The sequence below is a fragment of the Elgaria multicarinata genome, chromosome 7, assembly GCF_023053635.1.
Source record: "Elgaria multicarinata webbii isolate HBS135686 ecotype San Diego chromosome 7, rElgMul1.1.pri, whole genome shotgun sequence".
In the NCBI taxonomy this organism is placed as follows: domain Eukaryota; kingdom Metazoa; phylum Chordata; class Lepidosauria; order Squamata; family Anguidae; genus Elgaria; species Elgaria multicarinata.
The window spans coordinates 4671963-4697018 of NC_086177.1; the positions used below are offsets into that span (position 1 = coordinate 4671963).

A 25056-nucleotide genomic window follows, 5' to 3' on the forward strand; every position below is an offset into this window, starting at 1 on the left:
CTCCTAATTCTGGGCAGACCCTAGAGAGTCGTACAGCATGCATGACGAGCTTCAGCAAACCAAACACTTTGAACTGTTCTTCCAGGGTGTTGCCAACCTACATGTTCCAGACAGGGTTCCAGACATTGCTGCAAACTCCATGATGAACAGTTATGCAACAAGTGAAGGCGTATCTACCATGGAGATGGAGCCAAAGGGGATACTTTTCTTGGTACTCTTCTAACATGCACCTTACAGATAGAGTTCCACTTCCAAAGTTATTTTTTGTGATATAGCCATATATTAAAGAACGGACATCCTCCATCTCAGATCAAGTTGCACTGGGATGGTATTGCCTTATTCAGGCTGCAGCATGAATCAAGACGCTGTGAGCACAGGCAGTGTGCAGTCAGTCCCCATGTTGGCAATACACTGCTTTGGGATTTGGGAAATTCTTGCTCCTATTCCATGTACACACATAGGTTCGTTTCAGCGGATGCTGACCCCTGCCTACATCTCTTCCTTTCCCTATGGAATAAGGTCTGAAAAGAGCTCTAGTATTCAGGCTCCTCACAATGTCCCAAATGGAGAACAAGTGTGAAGGGAGAGAGGCTGGGGAACCAATCACAGAAGGCCTTCTTTTTGTGACATAACTCTTTCTCCTTTGAAGGCCAGGTTGGGTAATAACAAAACGATACTACAGAATCACTTCTTGGATATAGGGGAAGGTCACAGATTTCATACAGAGAGCTTGTCCTCCTCAAATAGTTAGAAGTTTATCTAACTGCACTCGCCCGCCACTATTAGGCAGAGTGAGACAGCTCCCTCAGGGAGCCAGTTTAGAAATTACAGCAAATGTTTAGTTATTTAAGGCACAGTCCTATGCATATGTAGACAGAAAAACATCCTGCAACTCCCAGCATGTTCCAGCCAGCCATGCAAGCTGGGGCATGATGGGAGTTGTATGACTTTTTTCTGTCTAAACATGCATAGGATTATGCCTTTAATTCATTATTATTGTATTTCTATTCCCAGGGAGAGGCACTTGTGAGATTTTCTGCCTCAGGTGTCAACATAACTTGGTGAGTCTTGAGTATTATACAGCTTCATTTGAGGGGGTGGGTGAGATTTGCTGTACTGCCTCAGGCAGCAAAATATTTTGGGCGGCCCTTTGATCAACTTTAAATTTTATGGGATTAAGACTATTAATTTCAAATGAGTTTGAGAAGCAAAGTTTAGGAAAACACATATATTGCACACATTTAAATTTTGAATATGTGCAAAACCTTGAGTTTAGTGGTTTAGTGATTAAAGCAGAAAACAGATTTTATGCACATAAATACAAACCAAATGCCACAAATCTATAGAAATGTACTAGTGACTGCACTTACCACCTGAGAAAAGCGTTAAAGAGCAAAAATTGAGGATCCAGGAGCAGGAGAGAAACAGAAAGGAGGAGAAAGGAAAGAAGAAATTAATGTCACGTGTCCACTGAATGTTTACAGCTCAGAGAAGCCTTCCAAAAGTCACTCAGAAGGATTTGCAATCTCAGAAGTTCGTTTCTTGTCCAAGCATCTTCCAGATAGGTGTAACATTTGTGAGACATCATTCTCCATGGTAACTTAGGCCTAGTTCTCACAACAGATTCATGATTGTACCTCTTCAGTTCAGATGATTGATATAATAATTGATACTTAATTTCTTTACTCAGGCATGTGGTACAGAATTGCAATGCATGTTCACTTACTTTTTACAGGAAATCTATATGATGACATCATCCCAATAATTGCCACCCTGCATTTTCCCTAAGGTTCGTCTATCTTTTCTCTGACCACAGAAATTTTGACTTTTTTTCAGAAGAATGGAAAAGTGCTGAAATCTCTACAGATGTGGATGTTACTCTTCTTTCTTTTTTTAACAAAAGGGTGGAGTTTAAATGTGGACATTGATTTATTGGGAATATGAACTTACCACACGTCAGTGCAACTTCATTATGACTCCTGTGGTGAGCATATATAAGTCTCTGTGCTAAAGGATTTTTCCAGCTTTTTTTTTTAATGAAACAGGTAGAGCTTTATAATACCATAATGAAAACTATCTATCTATCACTTTCTGATCACCACCATTAACCATCCTGCTAAAATGGCAGAGACCTGAACTTAAAAAGAAAAATGGGGAGGGGAAAGAATTAGTATTATTCTATTATACAGATATAGCACTATAATAGAATACAAAAATTAAAATTATAGAATTATAGCAGGGGTGGGCAACTTGAAGCTTTCCAGTCTCCAGATGTTTTCAGCATGGCCAATAGTCAGGGATCAGCTAGTGAATCCTTGCATTATGGTGTTATAGTGCTACACCTCTCTTCCATTAAAAAATCTGGGAAAGCAAATTAGGACTGATTAAAACATTGTTTTTTAAAAAAGCAGGTCATAAACTGGTGCCCACCAGAAGGGTTGCATGGAGCAAACATAACCTCCTTGGACAGCCATCCAAGGGGAGTTAAGAAACACCAGAGGCAGCCCTCTGCTGGGAAGGGGACGGCATTCATCCCAGAAACTCCCTTTTAGAAGGGCTTCTAGGGAGCCTCCATAGACCCATTAGCTTTTTGGAAAGTTTTGCAAGCAGAAATCTACTGCCAGCCTCGTGTGGCGCAGAGTGGTAAAGCAACAGCCGGCTCGGGTCGACAGCCTTCCATCTTCCCGAGGTCGGTAAAATGAGTACCCAGTTAGCTGGGGGAAAGGTAATAACGGCCGGGGAAGGCAACGGCAAACCACCCTGCTATAAGGCCTGCCAAGAAAACGTCAGCGAAAGCTGGCATCCCTCCAAGAGTCAGTAATGACTCAGTGCTTGCACGAGAGGTTCCTTTCCTTTCCTTCTAAGGAGCCTCCATAGACCCATTAGCTTTCTGGAAAGTTTTGCAAGGAGAAACCTACTGCCAGCAATGTTCTTCTAGTGGTAGACCACAAAATGGGGCACTGCAGAATGGGAGAGGTCTTGGACCCATCAGATAAAGGCCCCTACGTTCCCCTGGAGGAGCCTAGATTGGGCCCCTCATCTATGCCAGCTTGGAGCATGCCTAATTTCCCCAAGGATGGGGGTTTGCAAAAGAAAGAAAGAAAGAAAGAAAGAGGGAGAGAGAGAGAAAGAGAAAGAGAAAGAAAGAAAGACAGAAAGAGAGTAAGAGATCCATCCATAGAGGACAACCTGCCATTTCATTCCCTACACACACACACACAAATTAAATTGTTCTCTTAGTGAATGAGTGTTGAATTTCAAATGGTGCCACTCACAGAAACTGTCATGTCCACTGTGGACTGAATATAGAAAAAGTGCCATGATCCTGATAGTGTGGAAAGTCAATTGCAATTCCACTTGTAGCTTACAATGGAAGAGCAACTACTGGGTAGTCCTAGGAGCCACCAATCTGGAAGCAACCTGACTGTTCTGCCATATATAAAACTAGAGAAGAAAGATTCAAGAAACCATTCTGGTTGACATTTAATTGTTTGCGTGCAGAAAATTTTTGAATGGAAAGGCATTCAGATATATGAGCCTCTAGCTCAAGTCTGAAGAGGTACAGTGGAGAAACAGGCTTACCATTCTTGTCTGAGCCCTTTTGCCATGTTCCTTTACTGGAGACATTGAGGCTAGCTAGTGTAATCCTCCGTCCCCTCCCCCCGCATGTTTTTAGTGTATATATGGAGGAAGGCATTCTGCTGCTTGTGAGAACTTGGCCTAGAGGCAGAAAACAGTGAGATGAATACAACTGACTGGATTAACTGGAAGGCTACCTGTCCCTGTACAGCTATGCCCTGCCATTTTGGAAACAGGGTTGTTTTCTCTTCTAAAGCTATTTAGAGTATCCATTCATCACACACCCTGCACACACTGCAGGACCATAACACGTTCCCCTTAAAATCTTTCATACCAAGAAAAATGCTATCCAAGGGTTCAACACCTTGGATAGCTTCTTAAGAGTTCTGGCTGGTTGAAGCCCAACCAAAATTGGAGCCACCAGCCTCCACTGGCCCTGGATGCTTTGCCTGTTTCCTGCCCAACCCCCAACCCCAACCCCCATTATAACAGCAGGAGATTCCCCTGCACACTCCCCTGCTGTTATCTCCGTACAGCTCAGAGTAAACAGTGGGGATTCCTCCAGGGGGCAGAGCGTGAAGGCTTGCAGGCCAGAAGGGCAATTTTTGTGGGCTGCATTAGGTCAACATGCTGGAGGCTGCCCTGCCCTGGACCTGTAGTAGCTCTGCAAGGTTTCAGGCAGAAGTCTTTCCCAACTCTCCCTGGAGATGCAAGGGACAACCCCAGGGACCTTTTGCAGGCCACATACGTGCTCTATGGCTAAGCTACGACTCTTACACCTGAATGGATTAGTGCTTAGCTGGATCTGAGTTGGTACTAACATAGTGTCTAAATAAAATGTAAAGGGGTTCCCCCCCTGAAAAGACCCTTCAATAATTAGAACAAATAGGTGGATATCATTTTATTAAATTAATCAAATCACCAACTAACATAAAGACCCTTTGGCTATATGGCTTTACTCAGTATGCTATTATCATCTAATCAGAGTTCAGTATGCACAGCACATTACTCTAGTATTGTCCATTCTTTGTTGATTGCCAATTTGATTACCAATATTCAAAATAATGGTTTTGACCTTTAAAAGTCTAAATCAGGGGTGGTCAACTTGTGGCCCTGCAGATGTTTAAGCCTATAACTCCCATCAGCCCTATCCAGCATATCTAATGATGAAGGACCATGGGATTTGTAGGCCAAGCATCTGGAGGGCACAAGTTGCCCACCCCTAGTCTAAATGGTCTTGGGCTGGAATTTCTGAATTACCACTTCTTCTCATCTGAACATGTCAACCTCTGAGGCTCTGTGTGCCTCTACCACCACCTGAAGAACAGCAGATGGGCCCACGAATCAGAACTTTTTCAGTCTTGGAACCTATGTAAAGGAATGCCCTCCTAATGGAAGCCCATTATCCCACCACGGCTTACCTTTCAGCAAACAGATGACTTGGTTGTTTGGGAGGGCATTTGGGGTGAGTGCAGGCTGATTATGATCTGTGCTGCTTCTTGCTATTGTGATTTTTCTCTGGCTATGATGGTTTTCTCATTGTTTTACTTTTGCACCCCTTGTATTCCTGTTGCATATGATTATTTTATACTATAATTAGCCACGTTAGGGTCTTTTAGAGGGAAAGGTGGATTGTAAACAGATTTTTTTTAAAAAATAATACATTGACTGTTGAAGGAAAAGTGAGGGAAAGCTCATCTAGTTAGAGTTCTTCACAGATTTTTCAGATGTCATTGAGAAGCAATTAAAGGTTTCTGTACGTCCGCTGTGCTCCTATCTTACTATCCTTTTAGCAATGCATGTTACATTTTTGATAGCTGTAATTTTTAACCATATGTAATTTTTAACCATATGTAATTTTTATCATGTATAGTATAGCAAAATGTCAAGTTTGTATGTGTTGCAATGATCTGTGGATTGAGCAATAAACATATTGATTGAGATTTTTCAGTGAGGCGTAATTGAACAAATTTAATAAAGTATACATTATACTTTATTAAAGGAGGTTCGCTTAACACCTACATTATATGCTTTTAGACGCCAGGTGAAGACCTTTTTATTCTACCAGTATTTTAACTTTCTATAAATAAATTTTAACTCGGTATTTTAAATTTGTAATTTTGCATTGCTGCTGTTTTCATCTGGTTGAGCTTTTATATTGTATTTTATATTATGGTTTTATACTGTTGTTTTATACTTTGAATGTTTTTAATTTTTGTGAACCGCCCAGAGAGCTCCGGCTACTGGGCAGTATAGAAATGTAATAAATAAATAAATAAATAATACATAAAACACATGAGTAAGTAGCACACATGAGAGACAGGTGCAATTGATCAGGTTTGGTGTTAGCAATGTATAATTCCACTGCTATATATATATCACATTGAACATCTTTTGCATTCTGTATTAAAACAGTTTTCATAAGTTTTGACTCAACCAATGTGAATGGATCCCATCGATTTCTTAACCATTCAGTTTTCCCTGGTGCAGTGGTAGTTTTTCCAATGCTTTTAGCCCATTTTAATCGTTAGCTAGCGCAAATAATGCTAGTTCTTGTAGATGAGTGTGGGGGGGGGCAATTATTTTAAAAACATAATAATTAAAAAGTAAGTAGATATCCATCACTTAATTTATTGTTTCTATCATTTAACTTATTGTTTCTATCATCGTTTTCCAATTTTTTTTTTTTGCTGTGTAACGTAACTACCACATACAAACAAAATTACCTTTAATATGAAAAGCCAATACTTTCCATGGTTAATGTTATATGTTTTAAAGAATCCCCATCATGTTAAATGGCATGCCATGGCCAGCTTAAAACATCTCAGAGATGCTAATCCATCTCTGTTAACACTTTTAAATAATGTTATTGCCATACCAGAATTGTAACACATATGACACAGGGGGCCGTTTCTATCAGCCCTCTGCCAATGAAGAATATGCTGGAAATGTTGTAAACCATATATGCTGTAATAAGGCCTGCAAACAAAATATCTTGTAATGGTTGCCATTTCCTTTTTGTGAAAGTCTCCTTATTTACAATTAGTGTGAAGATGAGAGAAAATGGTTTCAATATGGCATTGTAGTGATATTAATCATGGCCATGAAGATCAGGGCAACATTCAAAGATCCATGTAATTCTGTACAGCTAGTAACAGAAAGTGCAGGATTTGCACTAGTAGCACATATTTTATTTTGAGATGATTCTCTCAAGTAGGCATGTACAACAGGGGGCCAGATATTAAAACATTTTTAAAAAATTAAAAAGCAAATCACAATCATGTGCTTTCTTTGGGAAGAATGTGACAGCTATGAACATGTCTAATTTCATATATGGATCACTGAAATCACACATCACCAACCCCCATAGCAAAAACTGCTGCTTCAAAAGTGGCCAAACCCTCTGTTTAATATTGAGTTTCAAAACCACCTTTATTTAAATGCCCAAATGCATGGAAACCAGGGTTTGGGGGTGTTTCTTTTTGTTTTGTTTTTTACAGGCTGGATTTCTAGAAGACAGCTGGTTTATGGCTAAACAATGTAAGAAAATGTTTTCTGCAGTAGGGATGGCTCTTGGGGGAGTGATTTTAGTCACCAAAGCTGGCTGATACTCCAAATTCTAAGGCTCCAACACATTCTTTAAATTGGAACCAGAAAACCAATTCTCTCCCAGTCCAGGTTTCCATGATCAACAGTGGTACACTCTCCCAGTTGAATGAGTCTTATGGGCAAAAGTTTCCTTTGCTATTGTATGTAATGCACTTCTGCTGCTCATAGAGGACCAAACTGAATTGAATGGAAAGCTTTACGGCTCCCATTGCCCCCTACTTCCATAAAACCCCTTTCCAACCCTCTTCTAGTGTTCCCAGGCAACTTCAAATCTTCCTAAAGGCAGGAGTAAAGTACATGTCTACTACTAGCCATACTTACATGGCCATGAAGATCAGTGTTGAGCAGCATCAGGGCACAGGTAAGTGTATGGATTCCATCTGGAAGAAACAAGGAATTTCACATGCTTTAAAATTATACATACAAATAGTCATATTCAAAATATGTGGTACCCTCTGCTTAGCTCACTGGGCAGGGCAACATTCAAAGATCCAGAAACAGAATTTGAGAAGTAAGCAGATAAACCTAGCAGAATTTGGATCCCAATTTAGATAGTTTTCTATTTCTGTAAGAATCTCACTCTCATTTATTACTAATCTCAATAACTTTTTAGATATTTGAATTGAATACATTTATTAAGCAGGTGGCATTCTAGGATGGCAATGCGTTCTACTTCACATGTAACAGTCCTCTATTTGCAGGGCTGTTACAGGACCATCTTGAGGTAACTTGTGTTTAAATTGCTGCCCAACTCAAGTCCAATTTAAAGATAAAGACCCATAAGAAGCAGGGGCCTGACATTGCCCATCTGTAACCACCCAGGCAGCAGACTGAGCAGGCACACATATAATCTTGTCATGGTCTCCCCCACTATGGTGAGATGTGTTGTATTTCTGTTTAAATTACAGTAATTATTTTTAATTATTTTTGTCTATAAATATAAATTAGCATATGCCAATTTTATACACATCTCTGATGCATTTCTTCTTTTTTAGTGAAGCATAAGAGGCCATTTTACATTATTCTCAGAAACCTTCTGGTCTTTTTTTGGGGTTGATTAATAGCACATTTTAAGGGTCCGAGATGTTGTTCACATACTTTATCTCAGGAGTCTGCACAACAGCCCTGTTTTGTGGGCCAGCCCAATATTAGTATTGCCCTATTGCAAATGAAGGAGAGAAGGCAAACTAGAACAGTGTTTTCCCCAATGTCTCCCAGTGAGTTCAGGCAGAGGTGAGATTTTAACCAAATAACACTAGATCACAGCTCACACTGTTCGCTTCTAGGCTAAACCAACTCTCGTAACTAGTTTGCTTATTTCTTCCAATGCACAGGACTGGCAGTATTGTTAAGGAGCTTAATATTGTTATGAGACCAAAAGGATCTGTCAGTATGAAACTTGGCATGACAAATGTACATTGTAAGGTTTATAATTTGACGACACTTCAGAAATTTCAGATGAAGAATGGCTTATAGTCATTTATATATTTTCTTGTGATATGTGAAGAACTCTTGTTTCCAAAATATGCTTTGGATGTCCTACAGTAAAAGGAACAAGATGATTTTGCCCCTGAAGAAAGTGACGTGCTGAAATGCATATACTTCCTAATAATTTTTTTTTTTAGGCTTTGATGGTGCTGTCCCTACACTTTTCTGCTTTTTCACTTCCAACCCTTTTACATCCATACAAACCATACCTTCAATTGCTCCTTCTTGCAGTTTAGATTGTGCCAAAAATTCAAGGATATTGCTGGGATATCCCTTTGCTGATCTAGTGGGGAAACATAGCAGCTTGGTATAGAAGTAAAGTATTGCCTGTTTTGGCCCTGAGAGCAGAAATCGATGGAAATTATTGGCAAATATATCTGATCAGCAGAAGGAATCTTCCAGGTCCCCCTGCCCCTGTCTGGCACTCATACCTCTGGAATCTTTCCATCAAATCCGTCCTCCTTTCCCACCCACCTATTGATATTGGAAGTGAGCCTGCCTAGGGTAAAAGCTCTTTGGGAAAGGAGCAAAAGAGGGGAAATCCACAGGTGTTGCGGTCAACACCTCAGCCCTTTGGTGCATTATATGGGACCTCTGACGCCTCTTAAAAATGTGATTGAAACAGACCCACACTTGAAAGTATAGCTCTGTTGCTGTTACATATTCTTTGGGCCAAGAATACATCATCCAATTCACTGAGAGGGAAAAGAAAAATCTTAGCACTTAAATACCAGTTTACTAGTTACAATGTCCATCTCTGGAAACGGGAACAGGAGGCGAATCAAATAAATGTGGTGACGCTAAATTGATCTGAAGAACCAGCTGAACCATCAGTTCAAATGGTCTTTGTGTTCCGTGGAAGAAGACAATCCCTTGTTGGGTCATGTCCCTTCTCTCTCCCATCTCATTTTTCTCAACCAGAGTTGACAGGAGCCTTTGTTCTGCAGATTCACTTCACAAAGCCCTGTACATTTTCCAGGTTAATTTTTAGAGGACTTTTTCCCCCCTGGCAAGCCTTTTAAGAAGCTAGAATTATGACGTGGTGAGATATGAGTCATTTGTTGTGAACATCAGATGGTGTTACCTTCAGATGTGCTCTCTTCTGGATTGCAGTGACAGTATCTGTGTGAGAAGTGGATGAGGACCCGTTCCCGTTCCTGAGTCTCTCCCATCAGGGGGAAAGCTTTTAGGAATGTTCTAGACATAGAAAGTGACTATTAAGTAAGCAAGCAAGCAAAGAGATATTATCAAATATTTCAGGCAAAATGTTGCTAGTAGTAGATGCGGGATGACAAATTCCTCTGGGGTTTCTGACATATATCAAAATATACTAGTTATTAACCATTAGTTAGTTATGAACTAACTGTATAATTGAGCTTGCTGCTGTATACAACATGGAAGGACTACAAGTTCAAGCCTCACTAGAATATTTAGCTCTAAAATGTGCTATTCTTCTTGGCTTCCAAACACCTTGCCTTAAAAATGTCCTCATGTTATTGAGCTGTTTTGGGAATCCAGGCCACTTGCTTCAAAATTGTTCCACTTCGTTTGTCCTCCAGCTAATGTTATTATGGCTATCCAGAATGGTGTTCTTTGTCTCTGGTTGCATGAACGCCATGGATACTTATTAGGTTACACCTAGAATATTTCCAGTGACAACTAGTATATCTCATAGCTTCAGTCCCTGGCAGCATCTCCAATTAAAAGGAGCAGGTAGTAAGTGACGGGGAAAACCTCTCCCTGAGGTCCTGGGGACAATATTTTATTTATTTATTTATTGCATTTTTCTACCGTCCAATAGCCAAAGCTCTCTGGGCGGTTCACAAAAATTAAAACCATTCGAAGTATAAAACAAACAGTATAAAAACATGATATAAAATACCATATAAAAGCACAACCAGGATAAAATCAGCAGCAGTGCAAAAATATGGGGTCAGATGGATAAGTAACCTAACCTGTATAAGGCACCTTCTAATGTTCTTATGAACCAAAGCCAGCTCAAACCGGAAGGACTTGCAACACATCTGGAATATGGGCAGTATTTGATGCTGCCGCTGCGGTACCGCTCATTCCGTTGCAGCAGTGGGACCCAATGCCAACGCAACAAGGAGTTAGCACTTCCTACAGTAACCCCGGAAACTAGCAGAAACATTTGTTTCCAGATCAGGACCAGGTCAACAGAGTTCCCATCTGGGAGCTCCACTAACCCGTCCTGTTCCAGAAACAGTCACTTCCACTCCCCTGTGATCGTTTTCAGAACTACCAGCTCCCTGTTGTGCTAAGGGTGGGTCCTGCCAGTGTGAGGGCAACATAGGATACTACTGATGGTTAGATTTGTACTTCAGAGAGTCTTTTGTAGGTGAGTGTTTCTCTTCATGCCGTCTCATCTTGATCTGTTCCACTGATCAGATAATTAAGGCAGGAACCTTGGTGGAATTTGGATATTGCAATGGGACTTGTGAGAAGAGATGTCTCCAAAGTAAATTGGGCCTAAGCTCTTTAGGGCATTATAGGTCAAAGGCACCATCTAGAAGAGAACAGGGAAGCACAGTCAGAGCATTGGTGTGTAGTGTCCCCAGAATTTCTGCCCATTTGGGTGGCTGCTTTGTGACAGCCCAACATAGCAATTTTTAAAATATTTCTAAGCTGTGTGTTTCCCTCACACAGGGGAGGTCAGAGGCAGGGCTGCATTTCTAGGTTCCCCTACTTCAAAGGAAGAGTTGCTGCCAATTCCGTAGTGAGGCATGAGGTAAGATGGCACAGGAAGTGCAGTGCAAAGTGAGATGTGAAAGAGGAAGTAGAAGGAAATAAGAGAAAGTAGAAGGAAATAAGGGAAGTGAAAATGATATTCATACTGGACAGGTCTAAGTGTTGTAAGAAGATTTAGTCTAACCTTATATACTGTATTCACTGAAGCTCTCCAGGTGGTTCACAAAAGCCAATTAAGTTCTAGTTAACTGCTATAGGATAAACATATAATAATATTTGGCTCAGCAATACTACAAACTAGAAGGATCTTGGAATTGTTGTAGATTACAAGCTGAATTGTTGTAGATCGCAAGCGATATGGCTGCAAGAAAGGCAAATGCTATTTTGGGCTGCATTAATAGAAGTATAGCTTCCAAATCACGTGAGGTCCTGGTTCCTCTTTATTCGTCCCTGGTTAGGCCTCATCTAGAGTATTGCGTCCAGTTCTGGGCTACACAATTCAAGAAGGACGCAGACAAGCTGGAGCGGGTTCAGAGGAGGGCAACCAGGATGATCAGGAGTCTGGAAACAAAGCCCTATGAAGAGAGATTGAAAGAGCTGGGCATGTTTAGCCTGGAGAAGAGAAGATTGAGTGGACATGATAGCACTCTTCTAATACTTAAAAGGTTGTCACACAGAAGGAGGGCCAGGATCTCTTCTCGAACCTTCCAGAGTGCAGGACACGGAATAATGGGCTCAAGTTACAGGAAGCCAGATTCCAGCTGGACATCAGGAAAAACTTCCTGACTGTACAATGGAATCAGTTGCCTAGGGAGGTTGTGGGCTCTCCCACACAACCTTCAAGAGGCAGCTGGACAAGCATCTGTCAGGGATGCTTTAGGGTGGATTCCTGCATTGAGCAGGGGGTTGGACTCGATGGCCTTGTAGGCCCCTTCCAACTCTGCTATTCTATGATTCTATAAACCCAGATGAACTTAAAAAACAAACAGTACCTATCGTACTGATTAATACTTGTATTGTTTTTCCTTTGGTACTATTCACTCATTCTGAGGTTTCCAGTTGAATTAACTGATTTTGAGCCCAATCAATTTTTAATTAATTATTTCTTCTATTTGTTTATGAGGTCTCTGAGATTATTTATTTATTTGTCTCCTCGAGGATTTGCTAATTGGTCACTTGAAGTCCCTCAGAGGTCTTTAAATGTTTTTGGCATTAACTACCTGCCTGTGAGACTGAGAGTGCTTCCAGACTAGACTCTTATCATGCAATCACCCTACCTCACAGGGGTCCTGATAACTGTCTTCCACTTGTGACTACCATTTCTTCCGTTTCACTCTCCCTCCCCAACTAAAAATCCATTAAGGAGGAAAAGACAGATAGCTGCACGACGTATTTTGGCAGGTAGAGATAAGAGCTGTTCCTCTGGAAGTACCCTCAGTACCTGCTTGTTACCTTAGTTCCCAGAGAACAGTGGGGAAGTGTGGAGCAGGCTATACAGCCCCTGAGAGTAGTCATTTCAATGAGGCAACAAGGATTTCTGCTGAACCTCCAAATGTTTCAGATTTCAACAGCCTTTATACTGAACACAAGACATCCTGCTTCCAGGTGAGCTGTACTAGCATCAAAATTATGACCCCACATGGTTATGAAAACTCCCCCCCCCGGTTCCAATTGCCAGTCTTTTTCAGTCTCATAACCTCCAATGCGGCTAATAAGCTGATCTAAAGCAGGATGTAAAGGAATCATATGTAAATAAAGAGGAATCGAAAGAAATATAAACAAGGCAACAGTGCTTGAACTTTGGACAACTTCAGAAAAGAATGAAATTAATTGATGGTAACTAGCAGCAATTGAAAGAGTGGGGCCTTACCTAGTATGTATGTATTTGAGATCCCTGCCCTTGCAGCTCACCTGAGTGCTTTATCCAAGGCCATCCCAGTGAAGTCAAAGAAACGGAGGTATTCTTCTGCTACCAATTTGCTAAACTCATTACTGTAATCAAAGAGGTCATAGTAAGTCTGTTTGTGTATACTCTCCATATTAGAATCACATTTGATATCCCACTGAACACACATTTGTGCTCACACATTAGATGCAAGAGCTAGCACACCCTCACCCCATACTAGCCCCCAGGTTGGATGTGAATGAACCAACATTAAGCACTTTTAACTCCAATTGCCTTCAACAGTAGAGCTTAAGCCCTCCCGCTGGAACTAAAGAGTGCTTACCGTATTTCTTCAATTCTAAGACACACTTTTCCCCCCATATAAACATCTCTAAAAACGGGGTACATCTTAGAATCGCGGGTGTGTCTTAGGGTTTTTTTCTGTTGGTGGTACTGAAATTAGTGTGCATCTTATCGATGAAAGAAATCAAAGAAATACGGTAACATTCATTCATGTCCATAGTTCACCATAAAAACGAGTCAGCGTTTTACTTCAATTTTGTGACTTTGAGATTCTTCCTCCTTTTATCATCTGTGTAATGAACTATGACTGCATTAATAAGATTGACACCAGAATTCTCAGGGACTGCTGAAGAGCATTCAACAAGCCAACTAACAGGAGAAGGACAGAATGATAAAAGCTGTAAACAAAATCCTGATACAGATATACAACAACTTGTTACAATGACAACCTCCACTTTAGAACTTATTCTTACAGACTTTGAATGGTTTCTTCATCCCAGTTAGGAGAACCATACACAATGCCTATTACATTTATGTCCTCTAGAGTTTGGTAATAGAATTTGTATTTATCTATAGTATATACAAATATTTAGGAACCACAAAAAAGCTAGAATCTCCAGAATAGAAGCAAATTATTATCGATTTTCATGTTGGGAAGAAGTCTAGAGGTTATCCGTTTGAGAGTGAATTGGAGAAAGAGAGAGGGGGAGAGCTTCTTATTTGAGATACATATGATGGTAAATATCAGGAATTCTGTAAGTATTGACATTTACAAATAATTCTTCTGATTTTCAAAAGTAGCAAAAAGTGTTAGAAAACACTGACATGTATTGGTAAATCTCACCTGCCTTGAGTAAATGACTAAATGTAGGTCTCATGTTAAGTACTATTTACCGGCACAGAGTCAAATTTGCAATGTCTAAAATATTTTTTTGCATGTATCTACTGTCATCGATCTGTTGCAAAAAAAAAATGTGTTGCCATATCTATAATTATTTTAGAGAGATCATAATGCATGAAAGAAAACATCCATAAAGCAGTTCATTTTCACAATTGTGGTCATTTCCCAGCATTTCTGGTGAATGTAGTATTTACCAGCAATTGATGGAAATATGCATAAAAATGGGTCATTCCTTGCCATGCTGCATCCCTATAAATAATTGAAGCAGCTTGACTGTTCTTCCCCCAGGCTATACCAAGGAAGGAAACAAAAATAATATTATGATAAGTATATGTTTATTTGTTACATGCACATCCGATTCATATGTTATACTTATTTGAAATCAGGATTATTATTGTTATTTTTACTCCTGCTATAAGACCAGAATTCCAAAAGAAGTGAATATAAAAAGTAAGAAAAAATCATTTTAGGAAGATTTTAACAAACACCTTCCAAAAGAAAAGCATTTACTTACTTTTGACTTGCTATTACATTTTTGTATTGCCTTTCCAGAAATAAAATAAAATAAAATAAAATGAGGACCTGCAGATTACCAGATCATCTGGTAAACAGTTATTTGAGAAAGCAAGTAAGTGAGAGGACAGCCAGAAATTCACCGTGCTAGACTCTCCATTGGTCAAAAGTAAACAGTTTCACTCATATACAAGAGGACTGTCCTGGAACCAAGAAACGGTAGAGCTAGGACCCAACAGATCAACAAACAAATATGGCAGCACTGGTTTAAGACTAAATACCAAGACATGATTTTGTGTTGCAGGAGGGAGAGAAGTGCCCCATGTCAATAAAAGTGCTTTGAAGACAAGCAAAGCAGACAGAGGCCCAATTCATGTGTAATGAGAAAAAGGCACCCAGAATCCATGGGCTGTTCTATAATTGTGCAAACCCAACAACCTTGCTGGGTTTGCACATTATGAGAAGTTACATTGGGCCCCTGCCACACACTGAATATTTGGAATGGCGGCCAACCATAGTCATCCATGGTTGCTTCTTGTTACATGAAAACCAGGTCATTAACTGGGCTCAATAATCACAAAGAAGAGAGATGCCACTGCTAGGTGACCCCCCCTCCTCCTCTGTCATAGTTAAATTTTCGTCTAGCATTGCATGAAACTTCTCAATAGCCATTTCTTAATTCTGTTGTTATCTTAATTGCTTCCTGCTTCAGATGGGAACAGTGGAAGTTGGCACAAATAACTTTGGGTGCATACAGGATGGGAGCTGGTTTTACAGCAGGTAGAGAGGAAACATTTCACTTTTCTCAATCCAACCAGCCTAATCTGCTGATTAAATCATTGCTTTGGAAAGGGTTAAGCAACTGTCTCCCACACTAAATCATGCCTTTCAAAACTGCTTTATAGGAAGGAAACAGAAGGCTGGGCTTGTCTAGGCTTCCTTTCACACATTAAGTGTATTTGAACCCTCAATTGCTAAATAAAAGTTGTCAACGATATAGGTTAAGATACTAGTTGCAATCCTATGCACACTTTTCTGAGAGAAATCTCCGCTGAATATGGTGGGCCTTTATTCTGGGTACACATGTACAGGATTGCACTGTTATTCTAACAAAGCAACCCTCAGCTCACTTTCAAAGGATGAAGTATCCTTCATAATTTGTTCTTCCTTTTCTTATGCATGGAAATTCCTTTATATATTTCTCAATATAGCTTGGGACTTCTTTTTGCTCAGTCTTAACTCTTTTATCCCCCCCCTTTTAGGCACCCCTCTAGTTTCGGGATAACTCTTGTTGCTGGCCTCACCTTCCCCTCTCCTCCCCCCTGGTCCTCCTCCTCCTCCTCCTCCTGCTCTCAGACTTTTATTCTCTTTCCATGGTTTTGCCATGGAAAGTGTGTGAGAAACTCAGAGAAGCCGGGCAATACTGCTTTAGATTTGTTTGCATTTTAATATAACAAAAATGTTACAATAAACTTTAAATTAAACAAAAGAGGACTATATTGTCAGGGAAAAGCTGTCATTTAGAAGATCAGCTTGCCTATTACTGCATGCCATTTTCTGCAAAGGAGGCCAGTGAGACTTTAGGGAGAGTGTAAGAAAGCTATTTTCAGGCTGTTCAGGGACCTGGGACTTTAAATCAGTAGATGTCCCCTTCTATCTTATATGGATGTGCCAAAGTGGCCTATTTGTTTTAAGATATATTTTCCTTGTCCAACAAAGACATTGTCACGTGTTCAACTATATGTTGAATCCACGGAATGTAGCTCTCTATTGAATGTATAGCTACAGAATGTAGCTACAGTCTCTCGTGGGCCATAGCTAGACCTAAGGTTTATCCCTGGATCGTCCAGGGGTCAAACCTGTTCATCTAGGTGACACACGGGGGATCCAGTGCTCAGGCAGGGGCGAACCCTGGATGATCCCAGGAGAAACCTTAGGTCTAGCTGTGGCCCTATTCTCAAGAAACCTACTCTTGATATGTTATCTCTGTCTAACTACCGACCTGTCTCTTTGTTGCCTTTTGTTTCAAAGATCCTGGAACGTGTGGTCTACTCTCATTGTCTTGATTTTCTTTCTAGTAACTCTGCTCTGGATCCTTTTCAATCTGGATTCCGTCCTTTGCATTCCACTGAAACAGCCCTTACCAATGATCTTCTTACTGCCAAGTCTTTTTTTTTTAATTTTCTACAAGTATTTTTCTACAATACTTAAACATACACATTTACATTTTCACATAAAAAACAACAACAACATACTACATAATGTTGAAATGTTGAATACATAATATCTTATCTTAATAACATAATCAAGATTAACATACAAGTGCACCCTCCACCTCGGGATCTCATTCCTGATTCCAGAACCTCATTCTTCTGCTGGTGGTTTCCCACTTCGTTTAGAAAACACAAATATTAGGAACTGTTTCCAAATTCCTTCAAAATAATTTGATTTAGCTATACCTCTTCTCCATTTAATATTACAAGTCAATTTATCATTAATAGCTATATCCCATACTTCTTTATACCATTCTTCAATAGAATATTCCCCTTGAATCTTCCAGTTCCTAGCTACAATCAATCTTGCTGCAGTCAACAAATTCGTTATGTTACTTAATTTCCTTTTTACATTTAAAATCTTCTACAAATAGTGACAGCAATGCAACTTTTGGTGTTCGTTCTATCTTCATTTCCACAATTTCTTCAATCTCCAAAAACACCATCTTCCACAATTTCTGAACATAGTTACATTCCCACCACATATGCAATGGTTGTGGGGTTCCTTTAACACCACGACCTCTCCAACAATTTTCTGATTGCTGATTGTTTATCTTATTCAATCTAACCGGAGTTAGGTACCACCTCCATACAATTTTAAAACAATTCTCTTTTATTCTTACTGACATATTTCTCAACGCTCTTTGTTTCCATAATCCCTCCCAACCCTGTTGTCCTATTTGTACCTTCAAATCTGTCTCCCAAACCATTTTACCCGAATTATCCACCGTCCCTTTCTCCACCAATATTTTGTATATTTCACTCAACAACCCTTTTAACACTGTTCTTTTCTCCCTTTCATTATCTTTCTTAACTATTAGTTCCTCAAACTTTGTTAATTCTCTACAATCTCCATTATCTCTTACCCACTTTTTAGTCCACTGTTCTAATTGCCTGTAATTTAACCAAGTTAATTTTTTATCCTTCAAAATCTCTTCCATATCCTCTCTTGTACTCATTCCTCTTAACCAATCCCTTAATTTCATTTTATTTTTTTCTATTAAAACTTTACTTAATCTACTCTTTAATTCCTCCGGGAAATTCTTCAACATTATTACCGGTGACAAAGGAGAGCCGCTTGGAAGCAGCTCCCCTTTATATTTACTCCAAATTTCCCAGTGAGACCTCAAAAGCGGGTTATTTATACTTTCCATCCATTTTTTTCCCTTCCATAAAAAATACATTTTCCAAATTAGTCTCTATATTACTCGTAATTTTTTCTTCCATCCAATCTAATTCCCCTAATCCTGTAATTGCCTCCACTATATATCTTAATCTATTAGCTACATAATATAATTTAATATTCGGGAGACCCAATCCTCCCTTTTTTTGGCTCAAATACCATTTACTTTTATTTACCCTCGCTTTCTTATCACCATTACAATAATTATTTATAATCCTTTGCCAACTTTTTAGCTCTAATTCTGAAATTTTTATTGGTAGCATCCTGAACACAAAATTAATCTTTGCTAAAATCTTCATTTTTATTAATGCTATTCTTCCAAACCAAGATAAATTTAACCTTTTATATTTTTCCAATTTTGCTAAAATCTCTTTTTTTAACACATTTAAATTCTCTTTCTCTAAACTTTCTAACTTCTGCGTAATTTTTATTCCCAAATATCTAATCTGATTCTTAACTCTCATTTCTCTTCCCTTTTCCTCCCAATCCTTATCTTCCTTTTTAGTATAATTAAACATCAATTCTGATTTAGACCAATTTATTTTTAACCCCGTAATATCCTCAAATTCTCTCAGTTGCTGTTTAATTCTCCCCATCTTCTCTATTGGATTCTTTAGCGTCAACAACGTGTCGTCTGCAAACATATTCAATTTAATTTCTTTCATACTACCTATTCCTTCAATCTCCTCATCTTCTCGTATTGCATTCGCCAATAATTCCATTACCATTACAAATAGGACGTGAGAGCGGACATCCTTGCCTTGTCCCTCTGGCTAGTCGTATCTTATCTGTCACACCATCGTTCACTACCACTACGGCTGTATTTTGAGAGTATAACTGTTCTATTATCGCTTTAAATTTATTTCCAAACCCCATTTTATTTAAAACCATCTTTAAAGCTTGCCAGATCAAACAATCAAAAGCCTTAAAAATATCCAATGCCAGAACTCCCGCTTTAACCCTAGACTTATTTATCACCTGTATTACATTTAATACTCTTCCCACTATATTAGACATCTGTCTACCTGCCACAAATCCACATTGGTCCTCCCCTTTGTATTCCTCTATAAATTTATTCAACCGCCTTGCTAAAATAGTTGAAAAAATCTTAGCATCTTGGTTTATTAATGAAATAGGTCTATATGAATCAGGGACAGTCAAATCTTTATCTGGTTTTGGTATTAAAATTATTAATGAATGTTCCCATGATTCTGGCGTTCTATCCCCTTCCAATATGGAATTATACAAATTTAATAATTTTGGTACTAAAATTCTTTTAAAAACCTTATAATATTCTGGACCTAAACCATCTACCCCCGGTGATTAACCCGGCTTCAAGTTCTCAATTACTTCTTCTACTTCTCCTTGAGTTATTACCTTTTCCATTAACTCTTTATGCTCTATTTTTATTCTCTTCTTTATATACTTTTCTATATAAGCTTCCAACTTTTGTTTTTGAATATCCTTTCCCTTATACAATTCTTGATAAAACTCCTGAAAAATCTTTACGACAATAAAGATTGTCAATACTTCCCTTGTTTATCCTTCAAAATCCCTATCCCATTCCTGACTTTTTCTTTTTGTGTGAGCCTGGCAAGCAATCTAGAATTCTTATTACTGTTTTCAAAATACTCCCTTTTCATATATATTAATTTTTTTTGAACCTCCTCTAAATTTAAATTTTCTAATTGTTTTTTCTTTGCTTGTATTTCTATTAATTTATATTTATTTTTATATTGCCAATAATCTTTCTCCATTTTCTTAATCTCTTCCTCCAATTGTTCCTGCTCTGCTACTTGTTGCCTCCTTAAATTACACATTTCTCTAATACATATCCCTCTTGATACTGCCTTCATGGTATCCCAAACTACTGCCCTTGACGTTCCTCCCTTCTCATTAATTTCCCAAGACTCTGTCAATTCTCTTTGCGTTTTTTCTACCACCTTATATACTTCAAAAGTTTTGTGTTTTGTTTCTACCTAAACGCTTCCTTATAATTCTTTTTAACTGTAAACTCTAAACTTAACAATGCATGGTCTGTTACCTTTATTACCCCCATTTCCATTTTACATACCTTACTTGCAAACTCTTTTGAAACCATTATATAATCTATTCTAGAGTATGTCTGATGAACTGAGGAGTAGTAAGAAAATCCCGAATTCGATCCATTCAGTAAACGCCAAGAATCTACATAATCTCTTTCTTTTACTAGTTTATTCAATATAGTAATATTATTTCTTTTTTCCACATTTGTGGGGTTTGATCTATCCACTCTATTACCATATTAAAATCCCCAGCTAAAATAAGATATCCTTCCCTAAACTCCTCTATTTCATTAAATAAATCCATAAAAAACTCTCTATGTCTCTCATTAGGGGCATAAACATTTACTAATGTATATTGTTCACTTTCTATTTGCCCCTTTATCATAAGATATCTACCATTATCATCCTTTTTTACAGTTTTCAGTATGAATCCACTTTTTTTTGAAATCAAAATTGCTACTCCATTTTTTTTTTGACGTCCCTAATGACTTTTCATAATAAACAGACCACCTTGTCTGAATTTCATTTACGCCATCAATTTTTTGGTGTGTTTCTTGCATCATAATATCAGATCTTTCTTTATTTAACATTTGTTCTATTCTCCTCCTTTTCACGACTGCCCCCAGACCTTTAACATTAAGCGTTGATACTTTAATATTCTTATTCATAATCACCCTTTTGATTTTCCTTCCGATCCCGTGTGCTCTGCAACTCATAAACATATACAACAACAAAAATAAAAATAAACCCTGAACCCCCCTTCATCTCCCTCCCTCCCACCCTATTAATCCCCCCAACCCCTCTTCCCCCCCACTACCTTCCCCCTCCCCATATCCCCGTGAGTCTATTACTCCGGCCATTATCTAACTTAGGGGAGAGGGGGGAGGCGGGGCCCCGCCCTAACGGCAAGATCTCTGTACTTAACTACTTAACATATTATTATCTCATAATACGATTCCCCATTTTACCCCGTCCCAGACGCCCCGGCTTTGGCTCCATTCCCAACTCCAGCTCCAAGACTTGCATCCTTAAATAACCCCAAACTCTTCAGCAGCTCCTTGCCCTGCTCCAAAGAGGTTACTCTGTGTTGGCCCCCAGCATAGGTAAACTTTAAAAAAACAGGGTAACCCCAAGAATATCTCACTGTATTTTTTGTTAGCGTTTCAGTTATTTGCTTAACACTGCGCCTCCATTGGAGTGTTTGCTGACAAAGATCGTTGAATACTTGCACTGCTTTGCCTTTATATTTAATCATGACCATAGACCTCAATTTCTTCATCACTTGCTCTTTTTTGTAGTAACTGCCAAATCTCACAAGAATGTCTCTGGTTGATCCTCTATAATTTGCTTCTCCCACTCTATGGATCCTTTCGATATCACAGTCTTTTATATCCAAATCTGGCATCATATCATTGAACCACTTCAAAACTATTTTTCTCAAATCCTCTGCTAGTTCTTCAGCAAATTGTTTAATGCGTACATTACAACGACGATCCTGATCTTGAAGTTGGATCAACTTTAGATCTTAATCTTGAAATTTCACCTCACAACTTTTTTCAAAGACATGCTGTTTTTTCACAAGTGCTTTTACTTCCACATCCAGCTTCTTTATCTCTCTGTCATTTTGCGCGATCTTATCTGCAAGCACCCCCATCCGTGCTGCTGCGTTTTTTTCATTAACATCCATCTTCTTGCTCAAAGTGGCAGTGCTATCCAGAATCAGTTTCTTCAATTCTTCCAATGCAGTTGAAATTGGCACCGTGCCAGATCCCTCAGCCATCTTGACAAATCCGTTGCTATCACTTCCACTACTTTGTGAGTCTTTTTCTGCAGACACTTTCTCAAGACGGGCCAAATTATGATTAGAAGGATGAACCAAGTAGCCTTCCCCGGGTTTTTTTTTTTTTCCTAACGTACGGCATGGGTCTATTGTTAACTCTGAGTCAATGTCCCTTTTACAATCCACACCATCTCTCTTTCAATGCAAATAAACACTTCTTCTTTGGTGCTTTTTTAAAGGGTGAATTTACTGCCAAATAAACCTTTCTCTCAGATTAGGAGTATAAATCACCGCTTATCAGACTTAGGAGACGGGAGAGCTGTAGCAGTTAGTTTCGTTTTCTAACTCCCCCCTCCTTCCGTCTGTTTACAGCCAAGGAACGGGCTGCTTTCCTCCCTCCTTTTTCTGAGACTGCTTCCGAAAACAGGATTTTCACCCTCTCTTAGCACTCATAATCATCAACCTTCATTTTCATTAACGACCCATGCCTTTTTAAGTGAGATAATTAGCTTTCCAGATCTTCCCGATCGAGAGGTCTTAAGGAGAGATCTTACCAGTCATGGCGTCCGGCTCCGCCCCCCCCTTACTGCCAAGTCTAAAGGCCTTTATTCCGTTCTCATTCTTCTTGATCTAACTGCAGCCTTTGACACGGTTGATCACGATCTTCTTTTAGATTCCCTTCATGACCTCGGATTTTGTGGCTCTGTCTATGACTGGTTTGCCTCCTATCTAGCAGGTCGCTCTTTCAGCATGTTGGCAGCTCGTCTTCTTTTTTTCCCCTTTCAGTAGGGGTTCCACAAGGCTCGGTGCTTGGCCCGTTGTTGTTTTCTTTATACATGTTGCCCTTGGGTAATCTTATTCAATCTCATGGCCTCCAATATCATCTGTATGCCGATGATACACAATTATATTTTTCATCTCCGGATCTTTCTCCTGATGTTCACGATCGTATCTCGGCATGTCTTTCAGATATCTCAGCTTGGTTGCTTCATCGTCATTTGGAACTGAAGTTAAGTCATGATTAACTTTTCACGTTGATTTCAATGGGATCAAGGTAAAGTTCATGTTATCTGGATTCAACCCTATGTGCTTTTTCTTTACTCAAAAGTAAGCATGGTAGCAGATAATTCGAAGGAACAGGTACGTGGGATGTAGCTCTATGCTAGCAAAGGGAAATGGAACAAAAACTGCCAGGGCTGAATTGGAAAAATCTGTTTTTTCACCCACACCCCAAATGGAATTCTCATACATCCCTACTCACCAATATCTGCATTTGGAGAGGGAAGATAATTAATGCCTACATGAAGGACACCAGAGCTCTTGAAGTAAAGTCCAAAAATCCATGCTGCTGAAATACCTTTATTAGGCCAACCAAAAGATCACAAAAAGTGGCAGAGAGAAGGAATGCACACTTTATGCCCAAGCAATCAAGTTTTCTCTCCCTGTCTTGCCACAGTGCACAAGTGGTTTCTTTGCCTTCCAATGTTGCATGACAGATTTTCACCCTGATTCAATTAGTAGGTATGACTAGTCAGGGCAGAATGTGTATGATGAGGATGCATATTCAGATGTGCATGCAAATGTGAATGTTTTTCATCCAAGCTGCATTACTTTCAGTGGGAGTTCTGCTCCAAATTGTCAGCTACATGCAAATGAATTAGGATGAGGGAGCATTGGACCAGTTGCCACAAAACAGGGGCATATCCCCTCCCCCCCCATCGGAAACAGTTTCATACTTTGTCGCAAAGGGTGATGGCAAATCACTGAAGGGGGGTTGAGTACATTTCATGGGGACTGTTCACAGAAACCCCTCCTTTCATCTGGTTCAGCACTAGTTCCTTCCTGGTTCTCTAACACTGTCTGCCACTTACTTCTTCCCAAGCTGGCGCGCCACGTCACAGTGCTTGAATCCCTCAAGGTTATAGAGCCTTTTGGCTAATCTCTTAGCAGCCTCATTGTCTGCCTTGCAGCCATTGACGAGGGTGTCTGTGCTTCCCTGGTCAAGTTGTTCTGTGCTGCCCATATCAGAGTCCGAGTCAGAAAGTACATCATTTATGTTGGCATCACTGCAAGAACAAAAAACACTTAAATAAGTAGGAGCTGAATTGGGTGGTGGAACATTCAAGCACCTGGAAAAGCATAAATTGGGACCCCCTCACTCCTCAATTAAGCACAATGTGCACTTTTCAAAGCACTAGGCTCCAGGTGCTCTGCGCAGAGGGACGGGGGCGGTCACCAGGTTTCATTGGCAGGCAGTTCAAAGAGGCACCCGAGTAATGTCCCCACAGTGGAAATCATTTGCCGACACTGGACGTTTTGCTTTTGAAGGATGTTGTTATTTGGCACATGGGTACATTTGAGAAACTGCATATAGTCAATATTTGGAATATATGGGGCACGTTGTAGAACAGCTGTAAATCCCATTGAGAGCAGATTGCTCAGCTTCAAGGTGCATTTAGCCCAATCTCTACACAACAGTTAAAATTATATATAACCATAATTGCCTGTGAAGCCCAAGAGACCTCCCACTGATACAGCTATTCTGGTTACAGATTGCAAGGCCCGACTCATACTACTTTGTCTTCAAGTACAAAATGCACATAAACAGGAGCAGCTGTAAACAGAGCACTGAAGTATAAATGATCACTTTCAACTTAAAATGCATGACAGTGGTGACCAGGAACAGATCAAGCTACTGCCTGCACATAGAGGGAAAGTGTGGCTGCTTTCAGACATGGAATGTATATCTACCTCAGTACAAAATGTAGTGTGAGAAGCAGTGCCTTTA

The 25056-nt window shown here is 39.5% G+C and overlaps 1 protein-coding gene across 1 annotated transcript in view; it reads right to left on the minus strand.

Annotated features, from left to right (window-relative positions):
• PSD2 (pleckstrin and Sec7 domain containing 2) overlaps positions 1 to 25056 on the minus strand; it is a 75664-nt gene that overhangs the window by 43867 nt on the left and 6741 nt on the right. The window contains exons 3-7 of the mRNA XM_063130163.1: positions 24140 to 24334; positions 13297 to 13377; positions 9761 to 9873; positions 7510 to 7568; positions 7007 to 7009 (exon numbers count right to left, since the gene is read on the minus strand). Of these exons, the coding sequence (XP_062986233.1) occupies positions 7007 to 7009; positions 7510 to 7568; positions 9761 to 9873; positions 13297 to 13377; positions 24140 to 24334 (451 nt within the window). The remainder of the gene's footprint in view (positions 1 to 7006; positions 7010 to 7509; positions 7569 to 9760; positions 9874 to 13296; positions 13378 to 24139; positions 24335 to 25056) is intronic.